The sequence below is a fragment of the Calliopsis andreniformis genome, unplaced genomic scaffold (genome assembly GCF_051401765.1).
Source record: "Calliopsis andreniformis isolate RMS-2024a unplaced genomic scaffold, iyCalAndr_principal scaffold0022, whole genome shotgun sequence".
Lineage (NCBI taxonomy): Eukaryota > Metazoa > Arthropoda > Insecta > Hymenoptera > Andrenidae > Calliopsis > Calliopsis andreniformis.
The window spans coordinates 4185617-4206182 of record NW_027480432.1 but is presented as its reverse complement, the minus strand read 5'-3'; the positions used below and the strand labels follow the sequence as shown (position 1 = coordinate 4206182).

Genomic DNA, 20566 nt, shown 5'->3' with positions numbered 1-20566 from the left:
TTTCATACGTTTCGTATTTTGAGTTCTACATATCTCAGTTTCTGTACCTATTCCAGATTCTACTTTACAAGAGTTAACACTGCGGATTCTACATTATTAAATTTCACGGGATAAAATTCAAAATTTTGTAGTGTCACACTCTGATGTCCATGTTTTACATTCAGAATAGTTTACATTTCCCATTCTACATTTCACGAATATTCTACAACACATATTTCACATTCTACATAACAGATCTATGAATTTATTATACATATCAATTATAACGGTTCTACCATACCGTGATTCTACAGCGCAATTTAACAGTTCTACAATTCTGCAGTCAGGAAATTCTATAACCAGCAAATTGTATATTTCTCTACCACTCTACTCGTTAATCCACAGATTTATCTCCCCATAATTCCACTATTCCACAATCCTAACATTCTACGATTCCATAATTCGCCCATTCTAGAACCTCGAATTTTACTTTTCCTACCATACCATTACTTTCCACCTCCTCAGTCCTCTCTCTTCCTCCAAGCTCCACGATCCTACCTGTTACACATCTACATTTACAGTCTACCCTCCCCACGCTCCAAGTACTTTCCCTCGCGTTTCCCAGCGTCAGCCCTGAAATTCCCCATGTCTGATCCTCCCCTTCTCCTCTTTCTTCGCCCTTGGCCCACCCATCACCTGCTCGCTCTTTTCCATGCGTCTCACTTTCTGCTGGTCACAGCCGGAGTAGGAACAGTGGTGGCGCAGGTACCTTTGTTAATTAAGAGGCGTCATGTGTGGTCTACCGACCGTCGCTATATGCTGAAACTGTACACGGTTGCGCTCGTGTCCCAGGCGAGCGTAATACGTGGTCAGGCCACATAGTAGCCACGCGATGCTTCACATGCATTGTGCTTGCACAGTGCAACCCGTCTACAGGTGCACGCGCACATACAGGCGCCCTGGAAAGTAAGCTAATGCCTCCTCTAAACGGATTGAATCTAGGAAAATTGGTGAACCTATTCCTGCTGTGAAAGGTGATACTAATTAGAGTCCGAATATATTAGGGTACGAGCACATTATTATCACCTCAGGTGAAATCACGTCACATATTACAGCAAATTTGTTTCATATTACTCGACTCACATTATGGCTTTGTTATAATATGACATGTCTGCACGTGAGGTGACAGTAGTGTTATCACACCCTTAGTATTCTCTTCATCACACTACTAAAAAATCTGGACTATTCAAAAAGAAAGGGAACTGCATATAATTTTGATACGTTTACAAAATAATAATCCTAAACAGAAGTCTTAAAGTTATTAAGATTTTGATACCCCTTTGCTCATTAAATATAACAATTCTTAAAAAAAAGTAACTTACCCGATTAATACTAAAATATTTCAAATAAATTCTCGGTTCAGTACTCATTTTTTTTCAACGATTGTGCAAAAAGCACGAAACAGTAGAATATCCAATTCAGACACAGGCAAACGTTCGACCAGGTTGCTGGATAACGAGAGATCTCTCGCAGGCATCCTGTGGCGGCTGATTCGACGCCGTCAGAAGACCGGATACACCATTCCCGCTCCGAATTATCGGAAACCGATGAGCCCAGCTTTTTTCCTGCGACCCGGGCCACGCTCAGCCTCGCGTGTCGCGTGACGTTGCTCAATTAAGTCCCTGCGCCCGTGAGACCCACCCCTCTCACACGTGATTCTTTTTTCTCCAGCAGCTCTGCGAACCAGGAACCCGGGAGCGTTGTTTAGAACGCTCGGGGATATTTGTCGGCGGCAATTACGGTGGGACGATGCAAAAAAGATTTAACAAAGGCCCTCGTGTTTTTCGGGTTGTCGCTGATCCGCGGGGGCGATAAGGCAGGGATTGGACTGGGATCGATGCAGCTGTTTTCAAATTTCGGGATGAAGGAGTGTGGGATGACTTGATGAGGGGATTGAAAATTGTTGAAAGTGGTTAGTAAGACTTCTTTTGATGATTGTTTAAGGAATGTTCTGCGATGGAACTTAGAGAATATTAAGTATTCATTCTTGAAAACTATATCTGGACCACAGAGTTAGAGTATATTAAGTCCACTTCTTTTCTATGTGACTTAATACACTTTGGTTGTGGGGTCCATGTAAGTATATATAGAAGTGGATAGGGAAATTATATAGTAGCAATTTAAAGGTGGGCTCGTCCATCCATAAGTACCCATATTCTCCCAAATAAATTTCTATCTCGCGGATTCCCAGAATAGTGTATTAAACAAATTTCTCACACCCCTAAACAGAGGATTTGCTTTTTCCCCGTTCCCGAGCTCACGTCGCTCGATTAAACGTCCACCTAGTTACTCTATTTTCCCTCTGGCTCCATGCAGCACGTTGGAGAAAAAGCCTGGCTCCAGGCGCAGGTGAATTAGCGTGGTACACGAACGCTTGGTCGCGCCATTACGAGTAATCAAAGGTACAGGCCAGCCTTCTGCGCGCGTCCGAAACGGCTAACAGGAATTTATACGGCAAAAGGGGTGAGCAGAGTGGGGGCCTCGTCGAGAGGAATTAGATAGAACGATTCCGCGGAACTTTATCGGCGGAACCGATCACCACAATTATCGGAAATCGATGGAAATCCTCTTTACGGCCGCTCGGTCTTCTCCACGGCTGGCTTCGCCCGATTAAGTCTTCTCGTCTTCTCGTTAGCCCGCTGCGCTCCAGCCCCGACGCGTGTTTGCGAATACGTGTGTACATAAAACGCGAATCCTATTCGCGGTGGGAGGAAAAAGAGCGGAAGTGCGAGCTGTTTGAAGGGACTCCAGCGGCGCAGATGGACCTTCGTGGCCTGGAAATGGACATCCCTTGTCCTAGATCCAAGTTTTAATTCTTTACTATGGCACGGCAGTTTTATATTTTAATAGATGCCTTGACAAAATTCAGTTTTTCACTGTACTTAAATGAGGGCAAAATAAAATCCTCTTTTAAGTGTATTTTATGAGTAGACTCATTTTGGCTTTTTGGTAGATATAATTCTGGTGAAAGCAGCATTTTTCTGGACACAGGCAGAATATAGTAGCCATCTCAGTTAGTAGCTAATGGCCTTTGTTAGGTTAAAACTGATGTACAAGAGTAGATAATTATCGAGATAGTTAAAAATTAAAGTCTGTGGAAATTTCTGCACCGATTCATTTATGACATGGTGTAATATTCGTTGACAGCTCGAATAAAGCTAGCCACATTTCGTCATCCCACATGTACCTATAGCAGTTTCATTTTCAGAGCCCCGAGAACCATTTATTTAATAAATAAATCTCAGTTGAATAACCATACAAAAATCTCTGAAACTACTCCCTAAAAAATATAATAACTGACCAAAGATAGTCTATGTTTGATGAAACTATAACGAGTACAGCATGACAGTCGACGCAGCAAACCAGCCTTTCACGTTAACTTTTATCCCCGTCGTTCGGTAACAGGTTCAGGATGCCTCTCTTTTGAAGCGTGGACCGAGAGACAGGCGTAGCCGAAAAAAATCGCGAATTCACAAACGTCATAGCCAGTTCGATCAGCGATACGGCTCGCTGTGTAGCTCTATAAGTGGCTAACGAGGATTTTCGAATCGCGGAACGCGGGAGAGAAACTGGCTGCCTTCGCCGCTATTCCGCCTGCGGACCAGCCGATCGGGACCCATTATCGGAAACCGATGAAAATTCTCTTTTAGTCGCGCCTCGATTCGCCGCGGTACGTCACGTTGCCGAATTTTTATTTTATTCCCCCCTACCTCGACCCTTTTTCCCCCATGCGCGTGTTTTATTTCGTTCGTCCACGGACGCTTCTCATTTGCCCGATTCCTATCTCCCGCCGCGCAGGATATTGAAGGTATCTGCCTGCATCGGATATAAATTCTGACATTTTTTCCCCGCGCGAGGGAAATTTTTTTTCACCAACCCCCTGCTCCAACCCTGCTGGACCTCCAGACAGCGTGAAAAATAACGAGAAGCGACAACGATAAAAAACAGCGAGGCGCGGTTTTGACGTCTGTCGATCATCCGACGCTTTTCGATGTTCATTGGATCTTATCGGGGATACAATTTTCACGTGGGATCGGGCGAATTTGGGGACTCTGAGACGAATGTAGTTATGCGTTGATATTTCCCGGAAAATTGATAGAGAGTTAAAAGTGTGAAGGTCTCAGTTTTAGAATAAATTGATGGAAAATATTAATGATTGAATATTCTAAGTGTACTGTTCCCTTCTTTTGACTGCAGTATTTTTTCGATATAAAAGATTTCGATATTTCTTACTATTACTATCTTTTACTACTCTCAACTCGCAGACAACTCAAGGATAATCAAGAACACTCAAGGATTCCTCTTCCTCAGCCCTTTCACTCTTCCACCCACTTCTCCCCCTCACGTTACGACAAAAAAGCCACCCAAGACCCAAAACTCCACGCTTGATTACCGAAAACCACCCCCAGACAAGCAGCAGAGGAACTTCATTACCGCCCCCCGACAGAGGCCCTCTGATCGACCGTTTCCATTTCTCCCACCTTCCTTTTTCCCCATTTTTCCAGCGACGAGAAACGATACAGGGGTCGGGGAGGGGGTCGACGATTATCGCGATGAAAATTGTGGCCCCCAGCCAAATGTCGCACGGGGATAAAGGTCTAACTGGCGGTTGGCGGGAAACGCGTCAGGTTCGTGCACCGGTGCGTCGCGTAAATCCGAAAATTCATTACTGCAGCGTGCGCTGGTCGCGATTGTTCCGCGTACCGTCGGACGCGCGCGAAACGCCGGCATTAATGGGCCAGCGTCAGGATTTACAAGGGGCGCGAGGCAGGGAGGGGGTGGGATGGGCCATTGTTGACAAGCAAATATAGAATTTTCACGATTCCGATGGAACGGGCGTCGTCGCGCTACGTCCACGGGGCCGAATTAATAACTCGATCGTAAATTACGATTACGGGTGTATTTAGAATTCGAACGACTGGGGACGAGAGCGGTGTTGTCCGAGCCCGTGATTGCCACCCGCCTCCTGCGCCGATAACGACGATAATTCTATGAATTTATTACTGGACCGATAATAAGCAACGGCGTACGCATCGGTTAATCACCGATCGTTAATTACCTCTGTCATTATTGTCGTCTGGTTTTCGGCTGGACCGCGAGGAATTGGCGGTGGTGAAAAGGACGATGATTTGGAGGCTGTTTTGGTGTGATAGACAGGGATGGTGTTACTGAAGGTTGCATGGAAATAGTGGCTCGAGGAATTAGCTCGACTTACTCCTACCCCGTTTCTGAGTACTGGCTCCCCCACTCCTTGAGAAACGATCTTTGGAATAGTTGCGACAGCTCTCTACTTTGCTACTGGAGGCCTTGAAACCGCGAGCGAGCGAATTCGAGCATATTTGAGTGCCTGCGATCGTGTCTTAGGTATTTGAGCATCTCTGGTGTGGACTCTAACTTCTTTCGACGTCTAGACACATGCTCCCACCATCAGTCTCTCTTTTTCCCCACTACTTTGGTTCCGTAAACACTACTACTACTCCACGAGCGATGGTGTAAGTGTGAGTGGTGTCTGATGTTGAATAGTGGGGACGAGGTAAGGAGCAAGCAAGTGGGGATTAGAGCCACATGTAGCTCGCGATCCTCCAGTTAGCCAGCCCTGCTCTAGACCATCGGATGATAGGGCTATGGGATCAGAGACCTGTAATTATAAGAGTCTCCGTGGAAGCTCTCTACGTAGACTTGTAAATGAAAATAAAACCGATCAACATTTTGATAAGCTCATAACAAGTAGCTTAGTACCGCCCTGACACCCTGTTCTAAAAAAAACTGATGTAAATTCTACCTTCATACCCGAGAGAGTTAAGAAGTCTCAAGCTGCAACGCTGTTCATCATGCAAATTTGATGTTTCTTACAGAAGGCGAGGAGGACGAGGACTCCTACCTCCTGGAGGAGGACGACGTGCCCTCGGGCACGATAGCCACGGACACGGAGCTGATCTCAGAGGCAGGTGGTCATCTGCCAGTGTTCCTCACCGAGCCAGTGGATTCCTTCGTGGTGAAGAACAAACCGGCCACCCTGCACTGCAAAGCTGCTCACGCGTTGCAAATCTACTTTCTTTGTAACGAGGCGAGGGTGGACGAGTCGCAGCAGCAGGATTTTGTGGATCCTCATACGGGGACCAGGATTGTTGATTGTGAGCTGAATGTGACTAGGGACCACATCGACGAGTATTTCGGCAGAGAGAAGTTCAAGTGCGAGTGCGTTGCTTGGTCTGGGTCTGGACAGATCAAGAGCCAGCCAGCGACTGTCGATGTTGCATGTAAGTTGAGGATTTTTAAAGGAAACAGGTTGAAATACCTTTAGAACATAAAGAGTTAAGGGTCGATATCAATATTAAATACAGAATTTGCTACGAACGAAAGGGTTATAATGTTTATTTCTATCAGACTTTAGAGTGTCCATTTTTCTAGCAACTGATACTCAAAAACTTGTTCCAACTTCCTCAAACATTATAGCCACCGCTGGCCATTAAACTATCAAGCCTACACACAATGTTGGATCCCTCAATGCATTGGGTCCCCACTGAACGATAAAGCCATTTAACTCAGCTCCTTAATTATTCCAAGCGACAGTACAAGTAACATCTTACTCCAGCCACGGTACACAAATTCTTCTAAGAACTTGTCCAATAAATACCCAGCCCCCAACAATAGTCCGCCCCCGTCTGTCAAGACAGTTACGTTCGTCTTACTTCTGGCCCCTCGTAATTATCTTGATTCTCCTAAGCGAGGTCATTATTTAATTCCCGACCCTCGATGCAAGGCAACGCAATGACCGAGCGGGCTTTCTAAGAGAATCAATTTACGAAAGGACCATTCTCGGGCTTGCGTAACCCGCGTCGTTCGCGAAAACGGCGAGGACAAATCGCAGTGGTAGCTTCCCGTGGGAAACTCCCAAAACACTGGCATCGATCCTCTCAGTTCAACTTTTCGAGGCCATGCCTCTTTCCAGCCATTATCGTCTTCCTCAGTCGCCGTAAATTCCATTTTCGCAGACTTGAAGAAGCAGTTCGAGTCTCCGCCATACTCGGTGTCGGTGGAGGCTGGCCAGAGCACCGAACTCAGGTGTCTGCCACCTGGGGGAGTGCCACCACCAAGAGTCTACTGGCTGAGAAATAACGTCCCCGTCGACACGGAGTCGGACACGCTTTTAGTGTCGAGCGAGGGACACCTTCTGGTGGGCCAGGCGAAGACCAGCCATCAGGCGAATTACACCTGCGTCGCGGAGAACATCGCTGCCAAGAGGCTGAGCGACCCTGTCAGCTTGACTGTCTATGGTAAGGCTATGGTCTTGGACATTTTTTGAGTCAACTGGAGACTCTGAGGAACCTGTGATAAATGGTGCAGAAACATCCTTCTAATATTTCTATAAGTGAATATTGGGAAAGGTCCCTCAGGGGGTCAAGTGACTACTATGTGCCCTGTGATCCAATATTAATCGTTTAACAAGGAACCTTTTGATCTACGAAAGCTATTAGAATTAGAAATAAGAATTTCTGAATTAAATGAGCACCATACTAGTAGTTTACAGAATTTTTAAAAGACTGCTTGAGGCCCCTATGATATACAGAGCCCCTAGTTGAGGGGTTAAAGTCGCTCTTCTAAAGTTTCGAATCCCCCTCCTTTTAATTGCTCCCCAGACCAGCAACGATACCCATCCAATAGCCTCGAATCTCTAATTTAAGTAACAATTTCGCCCATCCCTGGCGCCAAGTACCAGTTCCCTGTATTAACGTTACAGAGAAAGAGTGTCCAAGGTCAGATAGCTCAATAGATCCCACCCTTCCCAGGTTCGGTCGCCTAGGAAACGTCAGCTTCCCTGATCCCAAGTGTCCCCGTCCCAGTGAACCCTCCACTTCTTTCCCCTAGCTAAAGTTCCCATTGATTTCGTTGCAGTGAACGGCGGATGGTCCTCCTGGTCAGCTTGGTCCGAGTGTCACTCGAGATGCGCGAAGGGGGGCCAGAAGAGGACGAGGACGTGTACGAACCCCGCCCCAATGAACGGCGGCCAGCCCTGTCTGGGTCCGTCCCAGCAGAAGATGGACTGCAACACGAACTGTCCCGGTGAGTCCCTTGGATTCATTACTAGTCGCGATGTGATTTTCAAGGAAGGCATCACGCTTCGTTAAACGTCGATACGCCGTTCAGTTCCGCGGTTAGAGGTTTCTTGCTCGGTCCCACCACCTTCCACAGTCTTCTGTCGTCTATTTCCTAGTGAGAGAGACAGAGAGAGAGAGAGAGAGTGTGTGAGTGAGGGAGAAGAAGAGAGAGGGGAGAGCAGTCGTCTCGTCCCCGCTCAGCTGTGTCGCGAGGCCGACGAGACAAGCAGGTTTTGCCGCGACAAACCGATATTACCGATGCTGAAGAGAGGATAGGCTCTCTCGTTTGATTTACGACCGTTCGCTCTGTCCCTCTCACGGTCTCGCTCTTTCTCCGTGTTTGCCCACTTCCTCGCGAGCACTGTCCCGTGCCTCTCTTAAATTGTATTCACCTTTCGAAAACGCTCGGGGACTGTTTGAAGACACCTGCGCCACCATCCCCGCGGACCGAGAGTCGTGCGGAGTGTATTGAAACGCTCGTCGAGAGGGCAACGTCCACGCGGAGAATCGAGCATCCTCGACACTTGAAATATTAACCCCTCGTCTCGTCGCGCGCGAGCAAGCGGCGATGAGCCGCGCGGAATTCTGATGTCTGGATTTTGCGCTTCTGGTTGGCTGTTTGCGAGCAGCGGGTGGCGGGATGAGTCATTTATAATTCGTTTTTAATGAAGTTTGGAAATGATACGTGAAAGAAAAAGACTTAGGGTGCTGAATTTTCAGCTTCTCGAGTAGATATATGAATTGAGGCGAAATTTGAGTAGGAGTAGTGAGGGGTTTGAACTCGAGAAATTTTATTTGAGTGATTAACTAATTCTTGAAACAAGAATTTGTGTATTTTATAGCACTTGTCTCGTTGAATTCAATATCTAGTTCAATTAAATTTGCATGCAACTTAATGTAGTTCAAACAAAAATACTCGAGGCTTGTTTAAATCCTCTACTATCCTCACTAAACGTAGGTCAATCTTAAACACTCAAGCATGAACCAAGAAAAGTTCCACGAGATTTAACGCAATTTAGAAACAGGAAAGCAACGAGACGAGAGGTTGACTCACCACGATTCAACTACTTTACGCTTCTCTGTACGCACATGACTCACTATCTAACTGTTCGCTTTCGTTAACGCACCTACTTGTATCTTTCTGTCTAACGCTTGCTTCGGAACAGTTGGCACGCTGGAGGAGTTCACCAACACTCTAGGTAAGTTGCGCCTCTATCTAACCACAAGAACCATAACAGTGTAACATAAATTACAAGATACAGAGGAAAGAAGCATTTCTGGATCCCAGAGCCACAGTGTATTCAGTCACTTCCAAACTTTGGAGCAGAGTAAATCAAAGCTGCAAACCCTTGAAACTTTGAACTCCCTAGTAATGTCTATAACTATACGTAATTTTTTAACACAGACAACGAATTTATTATTCCATTATTTGACAATTAACTCAGTGTTCCCTAACTCTGACGATAAATTTAACATTCCAGTGACTCAACACGAATGTATCCTGACTTACAGCTATGTAGTACTAATTGGCTTCAAATTTGTACCTTTTCTTGTCTGACCAAAGAAGTCCATAATAATCTCGACCCAAAACTGGCCCCAAAATTGCTTAACATATAAAGTACCATTTTTTCCTAAAAGGATCCTTAATATGCCGTGATTCAGCGCATTACTCCGAGTCCAGATGCGTGAGTAGTGTCCCACAGCGCGAGATTGCACCGGTACCCTTCGTCTTTTTTCCCGCGGAAACGGGGCATAAACGAGTCAATTAAAACGAAAAGCGGATCCGGTCGAACGGTAACCGAATTGACAAGTATGGCTCTTGGACAAGACTCACGGTGGTACGGACGAGTTACGAGTCCCCCTCCCCCATATCTTGCCCTTTTTACGTCCCGTGCGTCTCTTTACGTCGCCAAGTCGCCCGTTAACGACTCCACGCTCGACGATCCTCTTTTCTTTTTCTCGGCCGGCTCAGTGGTGGACGGAGGATGGTCCAGATGGTCGGCATGGTCGGTCTGCGGCACCGACTGCACGCACACCAGAAGAAGATCGTGCGACGAGCCTCCACCCAGCCACGGTGGCCGACCTTGCCAGGGTAGGGACATCAGCGTGGCGAATTGCACCGGCGGCATGTGCAACAGTAAGTCACGAGCGACTATTCTGGTAGACAAGTAAGAGGGACTCGTCACGACTTTCTCTGTCGTTCGATGCGCGACTATGGCCCCGTGTGTCCTTTCGCCGCGGGGCGAATGTGTTATTCATGGGACCGTAGAGCTCCCTCGGGGTGGATCCTCGCGTCTACTGCGCGATCGGCTAGCTGGGGACTGGGCCTTCTGTTTTGGCGTCGAGGGACGTTCTGCTTTCGTGAAGGGTACGGAGATGGGACGGTTCGTTTGCTTCTGACGCCTCTAGAGCTTTGCTTTTTTGGGCGATGGGAGTGCGAGGTGATTTGTGTAGTATCTAGAATGTGAGTATATGGAGAATTGTGGAGCAGGGTTGAGGACAGGGGCTTTGACTTCAGTGTGGTGGTGGGGATATGGAAAGTGGGAAATAGTATCAGTATTTGGGTACATCTGCTGCTCTACTTACATTGCTGTCACTCTACAGAAACACATGTTACAGCTGACTTGAAGAAAATTCCACTCGCGAAAAAATTCACGTCTCGATTGCACACACATTCCATCGAATCTGGAGAGAACGGCAGAGGAAGTCCAATTAAAATGATCGAGATTCCCTGCGATTTAAAATAGAAACTAGAAATCTTGAATTCTCATACTTCTTATATCAGTAATAAATTCAGACGAGCCTAAACAAGAATTCTACAAAAAGCTATTGTCAACTATTTTCTGTTTCAGGTGGCAACACGAAACTGGGTGGCGCTCACCTAACCGAGGAAGGTAAGTCCAAGCACAGTTCTAGAACCTTCAATTTCACTCCTCTGAGACCAGAAAACTTACCTTCATTTTTCTCTCAGAGTTCCTCGATTATCCAAGCCGCGATCTCGAGTCTAAGGACCCACCCCCTATTCGTTTCACACTGTTCAGAAAATTCTCAGTGCTATAGTCTCTGCGAGTAGGCGCCGAGCGGGACCAGTCGCGAGGAAAAACGTCCCGCTAACTCGTCGCGCGACATTCTTGGATGGATTCTTCACGGCCCGTGAGCCCCGTTTATATTCACCCCCTCCTCACGCGTGCAGCGCGCTCGCGATCTGATACCATTCAAATCGGTCCTCGCTGGGAGAAAATAGAAGAGCTCGAGGTTATCTCGCGACTTATTCGACCGGCTCGAACGATATTCATCGATTCAGGTATATTAATGCGATGCTCGAAGGCGTTACGAGTCACTTCTGCAATGGAATAGGAGAAAATAGTCGCTTAATGGAGCAGATGGGAACGCCTATCGCTCGAGAGCCAGCCAGATGAATCCGTCGATTCATCCTTGATCATTCCCCCGGACCTTTTTGCGGTAATGACGACGACGGCGCAAAAACCGCCTGAGTGGAGAGGATCGAATCATAACGGGGGATGTGGGGAGCGATGCACTTTCCTTCGAGTGCATCTCCGCGGGTGGAGAACGCGCTGAGCGTTTGGACACTTGAGGGAGTGTTCAATAGTTAGAGGAAGAATATGGGTGGCGTTTTGTGAGATGAGTCAGGGTTTGGAGCCCTGAGGTGGGGACTATAGGACGTTTCAAATGGACAAGTTTTATTTTCTGTTCTCCTCAAATTCTTCTACTTCAGGTGGCTGTTGTCTACGAGAAGACAGAATTTTCTAACAGACTCAAATCTCCCCCATTTTCTAACCTTCCAATTGACTCGAAATGCAGACCCCCCGCTGAGTTACTAAATATTTCTGAGTTTTGACGTTCCCTCCGCCCCTGCCACGCTCAGAAGCGTGCATCAATAAAGTTTCGCGCTTGGACGATCAGCAAGGGTTCCCCTGACTATTTACTTTTAATTACGTGACCGATTAATTATTGACGCTGCTCGGGGCTGGTCGCTTCTGGGTCCCCCGCGTAGCGGTCCAAACAATCGTAACAATGCTGGTGGTAGTCAAGGGTGGCCCAGTGGTCCGTATAGATCCAGACACCCCCAGGAGGTGGACGATGCTATCGACCAGAGCCACATCAAAGTTGCACGCGATACCGTTCGGCTCTCTCCCTATCGTCGACGCTAGGGTGGAGAGGGGACGCTTTAATATCGAAGAAAATTATGTAATCGGTAGCCGTTACGCCCCTCCGCGCCGCGAAACTGGGGGAAATTGATCGTGCATGCAAATAAAGTGCCATTATCCCGGTGGCGAAGTCCCGAACGTGAGCCTGGAAGGGGTGGGTGCCCAGAAACGACCCCTCGAACTCCGTTGCTGCTTCGATTTTCGCCGAACTCACGATAAGACGCGCGCGGAGCTTGGAACAGTGGATGGGCCATCGTGGTTTCCGCTGATAATATCGCTGGATGGCTGCAAGTCACTTGGATTTGAATTTCGATGGAATTTTCTGCGAAATTCTTTAGATATTCGTGAGATATAAGGGTTGTTTGGTGGACTGATTTTCGGGGGATTGTAGGCTTGATTTTGTGATAACTTCTTGTGAGTGTTTCTTCTGAAATCCCTTTTTCTTGGAATTTTTGTGTCTTCAAAGTGAGTCTTTAGGTCTTCAAAAGACATTTAAAATCACTACTTATACATTTAGAATTCTAGCAATATTTCAAAACCCTAGTTCTTAAAAGTAACTAGAATAAAGACACCATTGGAAACTAAGAATAGTACCATAATTCAGAACAAAAGATTTAAACTGTGAGATGAGTGTGCTCTAAGAACCCTCCAATTGAAAACCAATTACTTCCTGCTGCAACCCCACTTTAGCACCGCATAAAGAAAGCTATCAAACCATTCTCGCTCAAAATTACTGCAAACTATCCCCAAGAGCCTCCCTCTGGACCTGTCGCAGGACGATAAAAAAGGAGCAACGATGGCCGCAGTTTCTCCAAGGGGGCACAGGATGAATTATAGTCTTCAGATACATTAAGTCGGGGTTATGAAGCGTTATCAATTGCCGCTAAGAAAATAAATCTCAGCGCCGCCCCTGCGCCACTTTTCAGGCCGTGGCTTGGCGGAGAGGGTGGAAAGTCTCGTGAACAGTTCCGATACACACGCGTCGTCTCTCTCTCCCTTCGTGGCGTAACGATGTGGAACTATTGCGTTTTAGGGAATCCATCCCCCTTCCATTCCACGACACATTCGTATGCGTTTTCGTCGCCGCCTGTATTGATGTTCGAGGCACGTGTCCCGGGGAACAAGCGTGCTCCAAGCAGACATGATCCTGCGGAGGAGACGAGGCGCAGGGCTTCCGAGAGTCACGTACCGGGGTTACAACCGAGAATGGCTTTGACATTCTAAAATTGGAAGAAGCTTAGGAACGTCAGCCGCCACGGGTTCACCCGCGGTATTTTCCCCGAAAATCTTCGCCGCCGACACGAGCATTTTAAACGCGCCGATGGGCTACAGTCTGACTGAGAAATATAGACGGACTTCTTGAGGGACTTTTTCTGGGGTAATTAGTGGACATGTCGAAGGGAATGTTCGGTAATTTAACTTCTGGGTTTCAAAGCTTATGGACTTTTTGAATTTTGCAATGTTCAAGGTTTTAGAATCCTTATATTCTCGAAGATCTTTCCTTCGTTGGCAGTTCCTGAATTCCAGTCCTTAGAATAGAGTTGCCTACCCCCTCGTGAATAATTTTATACGCGAAATGGAAGAATATAACTGTAAGATTAGCGAGTAGTTCTGTACTTGGAATCTGAGGCACCAATCCTGATCGACTGTCCGTCGGTCTATAAAGTAGGATTAGTTTAACGTTTCTTATCACAGTGTGTAAAAGTAATATTAATAGAAGCACCGTCTATCTCAGATATAACTCAACGAACAGGAATCGAGTGAATAAAAGCAGCAAAGAGAGGATAAAATAAAGTGAAGAAATAATTTAAAGAAAGTCGTCACATTCCGCTTTTCCAATTTACCATCCCCTATGTACATGTCCAGATGGCAGAATTTAATAAGTCAGGATAACGAGCACCTACAAAACGAGGAGGTTAACTTCCCGCGAATAGAACCTACAGGCTGCTCCAAATATGGCAGCAATTAAATAATAATTGCATTCTCCGTGACGCGACTTTGATTTCAATTAATTCGAGCGCCGAACTTCGCCCTGATGGGATCAGCCTTCAGCGTCCTGTTTTCGGCTTCCGAAAGCATTTAAAACAGTCAGACAGGCACCCCAGACGAGGAAACTTTCAAGAACAACTCCCTCCCTTTTTCCCGTTTCGCAAATTGATATCCGCGAACTTCGCCGATTTATGACGCTTCATGCATCGTCGTGTATTTACAAGCAGCAGTTGCCCTCAACCCTCGGCGAGCTGGCTCGTTACATAATTCATAAAACGCGCTCGAATCTCGGTGAAACTTTGCATACGAGTAATTCAATCCCGATTTGACGCGAAGAAAGAGCCGAGGAGGAGAGGAGACGCAGCCTATTGCACTGTGACGCAATCACCCTCTCTCTCCTCTCTGGCCCCCTCGTTTTAATCGCTTCCCACGTCGTTTCTGTTGCCGAACTCGTCCTCTCACCGCTGGTCGAAATTATTGTTCCACTCGAACTCGTAGCCGTTTTCGCGCGACGCGTTAATGGCCCCGATAATAACGATCCCAATCTTTATCGTCCCGCGAAATAAACGGGAGAGCAGTAAACCGATAAAACAGGGGGTGAAACGGGTGAGCGATCGTGTCGAGTGGTACGAACAGAGAGGAACCTTAAAACTTTCCTACGACTCTGATGTTTAGCGGGAATCGTTTAAAAAACGCGTCCTCTTAACGTCCCCTCCCTCGCCGTTGCCCGCGGCGAGCCGTAAAAAGTAAATAAAAGTCGCCGGGCGTAAATTATTCATGAAGCCGCCGCGTTGTTCCGCTCGGCCGTAACACGCTTCGCGGATACGCGAGAATTGGCCGCGACGACGTCGTTCCCGCGACTCAAACGAGATCTCGAAAACGAGGAATTAACGCCTGTCGGGTTACTGTAATCTCAAGCCACGCGATAATCTCCCGAGTAAGCGGTTTAAACGCGACGCCAGCGACAGAGTTTCGTATTAGCGGTGATACTTTCCTCTCGTTCCCATTTTCGCTCGTCCAGAGACTCGTGAGGATGAAGGAAACACCTCGTTTGATGTTCACAGCGAACAGGCAGATGGACGTGGCTCTGTACGTCGGCTTGACTGTCGCCTGTGTGGTAATCGGCGGCCTGGCGTTTTTCTTAGCGAAGCTTCTGAGGCGCAAAGGTCGGGACCATTCCCTTTACTCCATGGCCCGTAACGGTAAGCATTTCTGACACGCTGGAAAAAATACCTTCACTCGCGGACGGAGGAGCGAGAGGCACTGCTGGAGGATGTAATTATGATGCCGGCGGAGACCTGCCTTTTGAACGAGATCGCGTCAAGATCTCGCGTTGCTCGTCGCTCCTTCGTGCGCTTCGTGGCCGACGAATTATACTATTTCGATGTTTGATCGACGGCCTCGCCACTTTCATCCGAAGTGAATTCTGGGTGTTGGATGTGGAGGATTCTAGGCTTCGATATTTTTCAATTATTTGCTTCAAGTATTAAAGTATTCAAATTTTCAAATGACCCAAATATTCAAAAGTGCATGTATTTAAATTTCCCAATTTCCAGATGCTTAAAATCTCAAAGGTTCAGACTTCAACAATTTTGAGATACTTAACACTTCAAGTACCACACTTAATCTACTCACCATCAGAATTACTAAGCAACCTATCACATGTACAGTAATCCTATCCACTAACGAAAGGACTTGAATTACACTGCTCCCTTTCTCAAGCATCTACCTCCATTGTAATCAATTCTCAGCATCCATTATTCACAGTCACAAAGGAACTACCTACTATTACTCACAATTACCTAAAAATTGCCACCCATACATGAGTGCCACTGCTCTGGAAGCGTGAGCCATTAAAATTTCGTCGAGAAATTCTCACGTGGATCCCGATCGTAAAACCTGTCGATGAAAGTGGCGATCGTGAGCTGTCGCAAACTCGGAGCAGTATCACAGCGGGGTCTGTCCGCAGCGCGCAGAGATACCCACGAGCCGTGGCTCGGCGGTGTGCGTTTCAGAATTCCAGCCGGAGTTCTTCCCGGACCAGGACAAGAAGCTGAGCCTGCAGCCAGACGTGACGGCGACGAGCGTGCCGGCCTGCTACGAGTATCCTTTCGACCCGAAGCTGTCGATGTCGAGATCCCTCTCCGAGCACCACTACGACGTCCCTCACCTCTCGATCGCGCCGCAGCCCTCGCCAATGTCGCCGACCCCAAGCACCTCGACCCAGGAGTCGTGCAGCGACAAGCAGATCCACTCCGACTGCGAGAACAGCGTCACTAGCTCCTATCCCTCGTCCGACTCCACGTACAACGTCGCCTCGGAGAGCGTCAGGCTGCCGAAGCTGGAGACCGAGAACGTCGCTGGGGCGGCTGTGAACACGCGAGGGGCTCTTCTGGTCCTCCCTGACGCTGGGATATCGATGTCCGTGCCGGAGGGAGCGGTTCCAAAACCGCTGAAGGAGGAGCTCTGCCTGGCGGTGCTGAACGAGGATCGATTTAGGCCTCGATTGCCTGGTAAGTGACGCGTGCATTATTAATTGCGATGCTTGCATATGACGCTTCCGACGGGAGGATCGCTTATCGATCTGACTTTCGACGTCTTCGGGAGTTGGGAGGATGCCTCGAGGACTCGACAGGTGAAGTGTCATGGTTTTAAATTGAACCTGTGCGCTGATGTATGAGTCGAGTGTAGATGTTATCGTGGGTGATGCGAGGCTTCGTTATTTTAATGGACGAAGCCTTTTCTTGGGGAGGACGCGTTTCAGTGTGTGCCCTAGGATGAGCTCTGGAATTGTTTCCTTCCTCTCGGCATATAGCACAGAGACGTGTCGCTCATATGGTACGCAAAGTTGGGGTAATGGAAATTCCGCTGCGTGTACAAACTGCTAACTCCTGGAAAGCTAGGTCGCCTCGGGCGCTGTATTATCCGTGTCGCATCACTCTGCCGCGATTAGTGTTATAGAAGTGCATGGTTACAGTTACGTGTATCTCTAGCAGATTTTTTTCCTCTTTCCTCGGGGCGATGAGATCTTCAATTTTGAAATTATACGTTCCTTCAAATACTCAAATATTCAAAGACAGAAAATATTTCAAATATCCCAATATTTGAATACCTACTCTAATTTTCCACTGCTCGTTCATTTAAAGACTAAAGTTCTCGAATATGCCACCACCCAAGTATTCAAATCTTCCATCATCCCCACATTGAATCTTCCCCATACTCCAACTTCTAAATCTATCTCCTTCCTCTCGATTTCCAGATTCCAAATCTCAGAATCGAATCACCCTCTTCTTAAGCACCGACCCTCCTACTTCCTACGCATCCTTAAGAAGCATAACTATAACCAGACACTTCACCCCGCGCATCGACTCCTTAATTACAAGCGTCAACCCTTTGCAACCCTCCCCAAATTCGCTTGTTTCCCCGCAGACGGTATCACGCAGTTATCCGCGGTGGTGACATGCGGGCCATCCTCAGCGACCTTCAACAAGCCTGTGATCCTGCAATTCGAGCACTGCGCGATGCTGCACCCAGCCACGTGGGAGCTCAGCGTCTGGGCCTGCGATGGGCTGAGCGTAGAAGACGGCACGATCGCCTCGAAGGACCACCAGTCCATCACGTGGACCAGGGTGCTGACCCTGGGCAACGAGACGATCAACACGCCGCTGTTCACGCAGCTGGACCACGCGGAGGCGTTCATCGTGACGGAGCAGCTGCGTGGCTACGTCCTGGCGGGTCAGAGCTGCGAGAACTCGATCGCCACGAAGAGACTGCGGTTAGCTCTGTTCGCCAGCCAGGCTGGACAGTGCTGCGTCAGGGTGTACGCAGTGGAGGACACCAAAGCAGCGATGAAGGCTGTCGTCGACAGAGAGTCCCAGATCAGAGGCTACCTGCTGGACAAGCCTAGGACGCTGCTGTTCCAGGACAACGGGGAGTCCCTGTGTGTCAGCCTAGAAGAGGTTGGGAACGAGTGGCAGAGCAAGTCGCCCACGGAGAGGCAGGAGATCTCCTTCAGGGACGTGTGGAACTGCCTGGAGAACACTAAGCACGTCACCTTTGGCCTGGACACAGCCTTTGGCCCCACCACTACCAGGAGCTACAAGCTCCAGGTGTCGCAGGGTAACTCGGACACCAGGCAGGTGTTCAGGATCGTCTACGACGGCGCGAAGCAGCTCATATCCTCTGGCAGCGTTACGAGACCGCTCAGGGAGGTGACAGTGGTCAGCAGCGGGCATGCTAACAACGCCACCACAGACTCTACTACCCTGAGACCGTTCCGGTTTACGAGGTCCCTTAGGAAGCAGCTTTGCCAGTGTCTGGACCCACCGAACGCCCTGGGCAACGACTGGAGGATGCTCGCGCAGAGGCTGCAGGTTGACAGGTTAGCAATCTTGAGGCTTCTTGTGTCCCCTGGGACCGTGCTGGTTTCTTTCAGCGTTGCTGTACTGGACCTTGTCTTTAAGAGAATGTAGTTAGTCACGGGGAACTTGGGAACGATGGATTACTTGTTTCTTGAGTTTTTCTTTTCAAAGAGATTGTATAATGATTGGGAGGAGGGATTCTTGGGTTTGGATCGAGCTCAGATTTATGGCATCCTTTTAGGATTTTTAAAATTATTGAATTATAGTGAATTGAACTTGTCCTATTCGTGGTCTGACCTTTTTATATAGACCAGGGTTTTGTCAAATTTCTTTCAGTCGTCTCTATGACCACCTTCCCTCTTTCATTTCTTCCATCCCTATTTTTTCTCATCCCCATCTTCTTAATCCTTCTGCTAATTTCTTCACATGATCTCAAAAATTCAGTATTAGGACCTCTAGAGGGTGACTGACAAACCTTAATATAAATCATCATGGCTCAACTAGTCTTCAATTAAAATTCCAACCCAAGTGTACAAAAGCTGAACCACCATCAAGAATCATTCCTCCTCCAAGAAATCTCTGAACCTCCCCCAGCACCAATGAGATTCCCCACTGTCTTCTAGGTACATCAACTACTTCGCAACGAAGTCCAGCCCGACAGAGCACATCCTGGACCTCTGGGAGGCGAAGCACCACGAGCCCACAGCCGTGACGGACCTGCTGAACCATCTTCGAGTGATGGGCAGAACGGACGCGGCCACCATACTAGAGGCGCAGCTGGGCCCTTGGCTCTGAACGAGCCGGAAGTCGAGGATCTCAGAACAGTATCCAGTGGTGAGTGACGGCCAGGGACACGATCAGTGAACGTGTGTGGGTGACTATCCGTGGAAACGCTAAATCACGGGACACGAACTCTCATCGAAACACTGCCTTAATTGTGCGCGACTTTGGCGCGACTTCTTTTTTGTACATAGACTCGTTTGTAAGAAGACTTGCGGTAATGGGACTCTTTTTTCGTAGAGACACGTTTACGCGAGAGACATGAAAGGAAGGATCGTATTGTATAATCGTGAAACGAAGTAACTAGAGACTGTGCATTTAGATGGATATATGTGTACATACGTACTAAGAGATCGCGAGTAAATGGATATATCCATTTAGACGGATGTTTATATATATATATATATATATAAATATATAGATAGATAGATAGAGGACATTGAGTGTGGAACGAGGATCGGTGAGGTTCCACAACGATAAAATAAAGGGATAAAAAAATACACTGAAGGTAAAGGAACGCGTTTTATCGATTTGTTATATACGAGCGCACGAGCACACGCGACCACTGGTTTCCTAAAGGATGATCGTGCCAAAATTTCTCACACTCGGTTCCGAACGCGAACAGGTTTCTGTTGATGTTTGTATTCTCAGAGTTTGTTAATGATGAAAAACTGCCGTGTTTCTTTCCTGCACGTCGACAATACACGCCGCGCCGGTATACGATTTAAGGGACAGATAACCGGGGAGAGGAACGAAGGATCTCGCGCGCGCGGACGTTCGATCGCGTAGAAACGACCTCGATTTGCGACAAATCTCATGATTTAAAATCGACTCGAGTTTATTTGGAAGAATTGTATATTTGTTACTTTCGACGAATAAAATATTCTTGTATACCTCGATTTATTGGTCACTCATTTTCTCCCCCCACTTTCAGGTCAAACTGAAAAGCTAAAGGTAAGATACTTTTTTCTTTTTTCTTTTTTTACTGTCACTAGTATATTATTCTAGATTTTAGACACTAGATACAAGATAGATATACTAGACATCTTTGAGTCGAGATACTGAACATTTATAGAGTACCTCCAAACACTAGATGAAGAATATTCAATGTCTCATACAAGAATACCTA

The 20566-nt window shown here is 47.4% G+C and overlaps 1 protein-coding gene across 3 annotated transcripts in view; it reads left to right on the top strand.

Moving 5' to 3' along the window:
- LOC143186762 (netrin receptor UNC5C) overlaps positions 1-20336 on the top strand; it is a 43742-nt gene extending 23406 nt beyond the window's left edge. Inside the window, exons 3-12 of one of the 3 annotated variants that reach the window (XM_076390523.1) lie at positions 5898-6299; positions 7035-7316; positions 7936-8103; positions 9305-9337; positions 10111-10275; positions 10991-11032; positions 15361-15498; positions 16312-16809; positions 17726-18677; positions 19281-20336. In XM_076390523.1, coding sequence (XP_076246638.1) covers positions 5898-6299; positions 7035-7316; positions 7936-8103; positions 9305-9337; positions 10111-10275; positions 10991-11032; positions 15361-15498; positions 16312-16809; positions 17726-18677; positions 19281-19452 — 2852 coding nt within the window. In that variant the 3' untranslated portion in view covers positions 19453-20336. Of the gene's footprint in view, positions 1-5894; positions 6300-7034; positions 7317-7935; positions 8104-9304; positions 9338-10110; positions 10276-10990; positions 11033-15360; positions 15499-16311; positions 16810-17725; positions 18678-19280 lie in introns of all 3 variants that reach the window. The other 2 variants (XM_076390521.1, XM_076390524.1) reach the window with 2 other exon arrangements.
- The last annotated feature ends 230 nt before the right edge of the window (positions 20337-20566 follow it).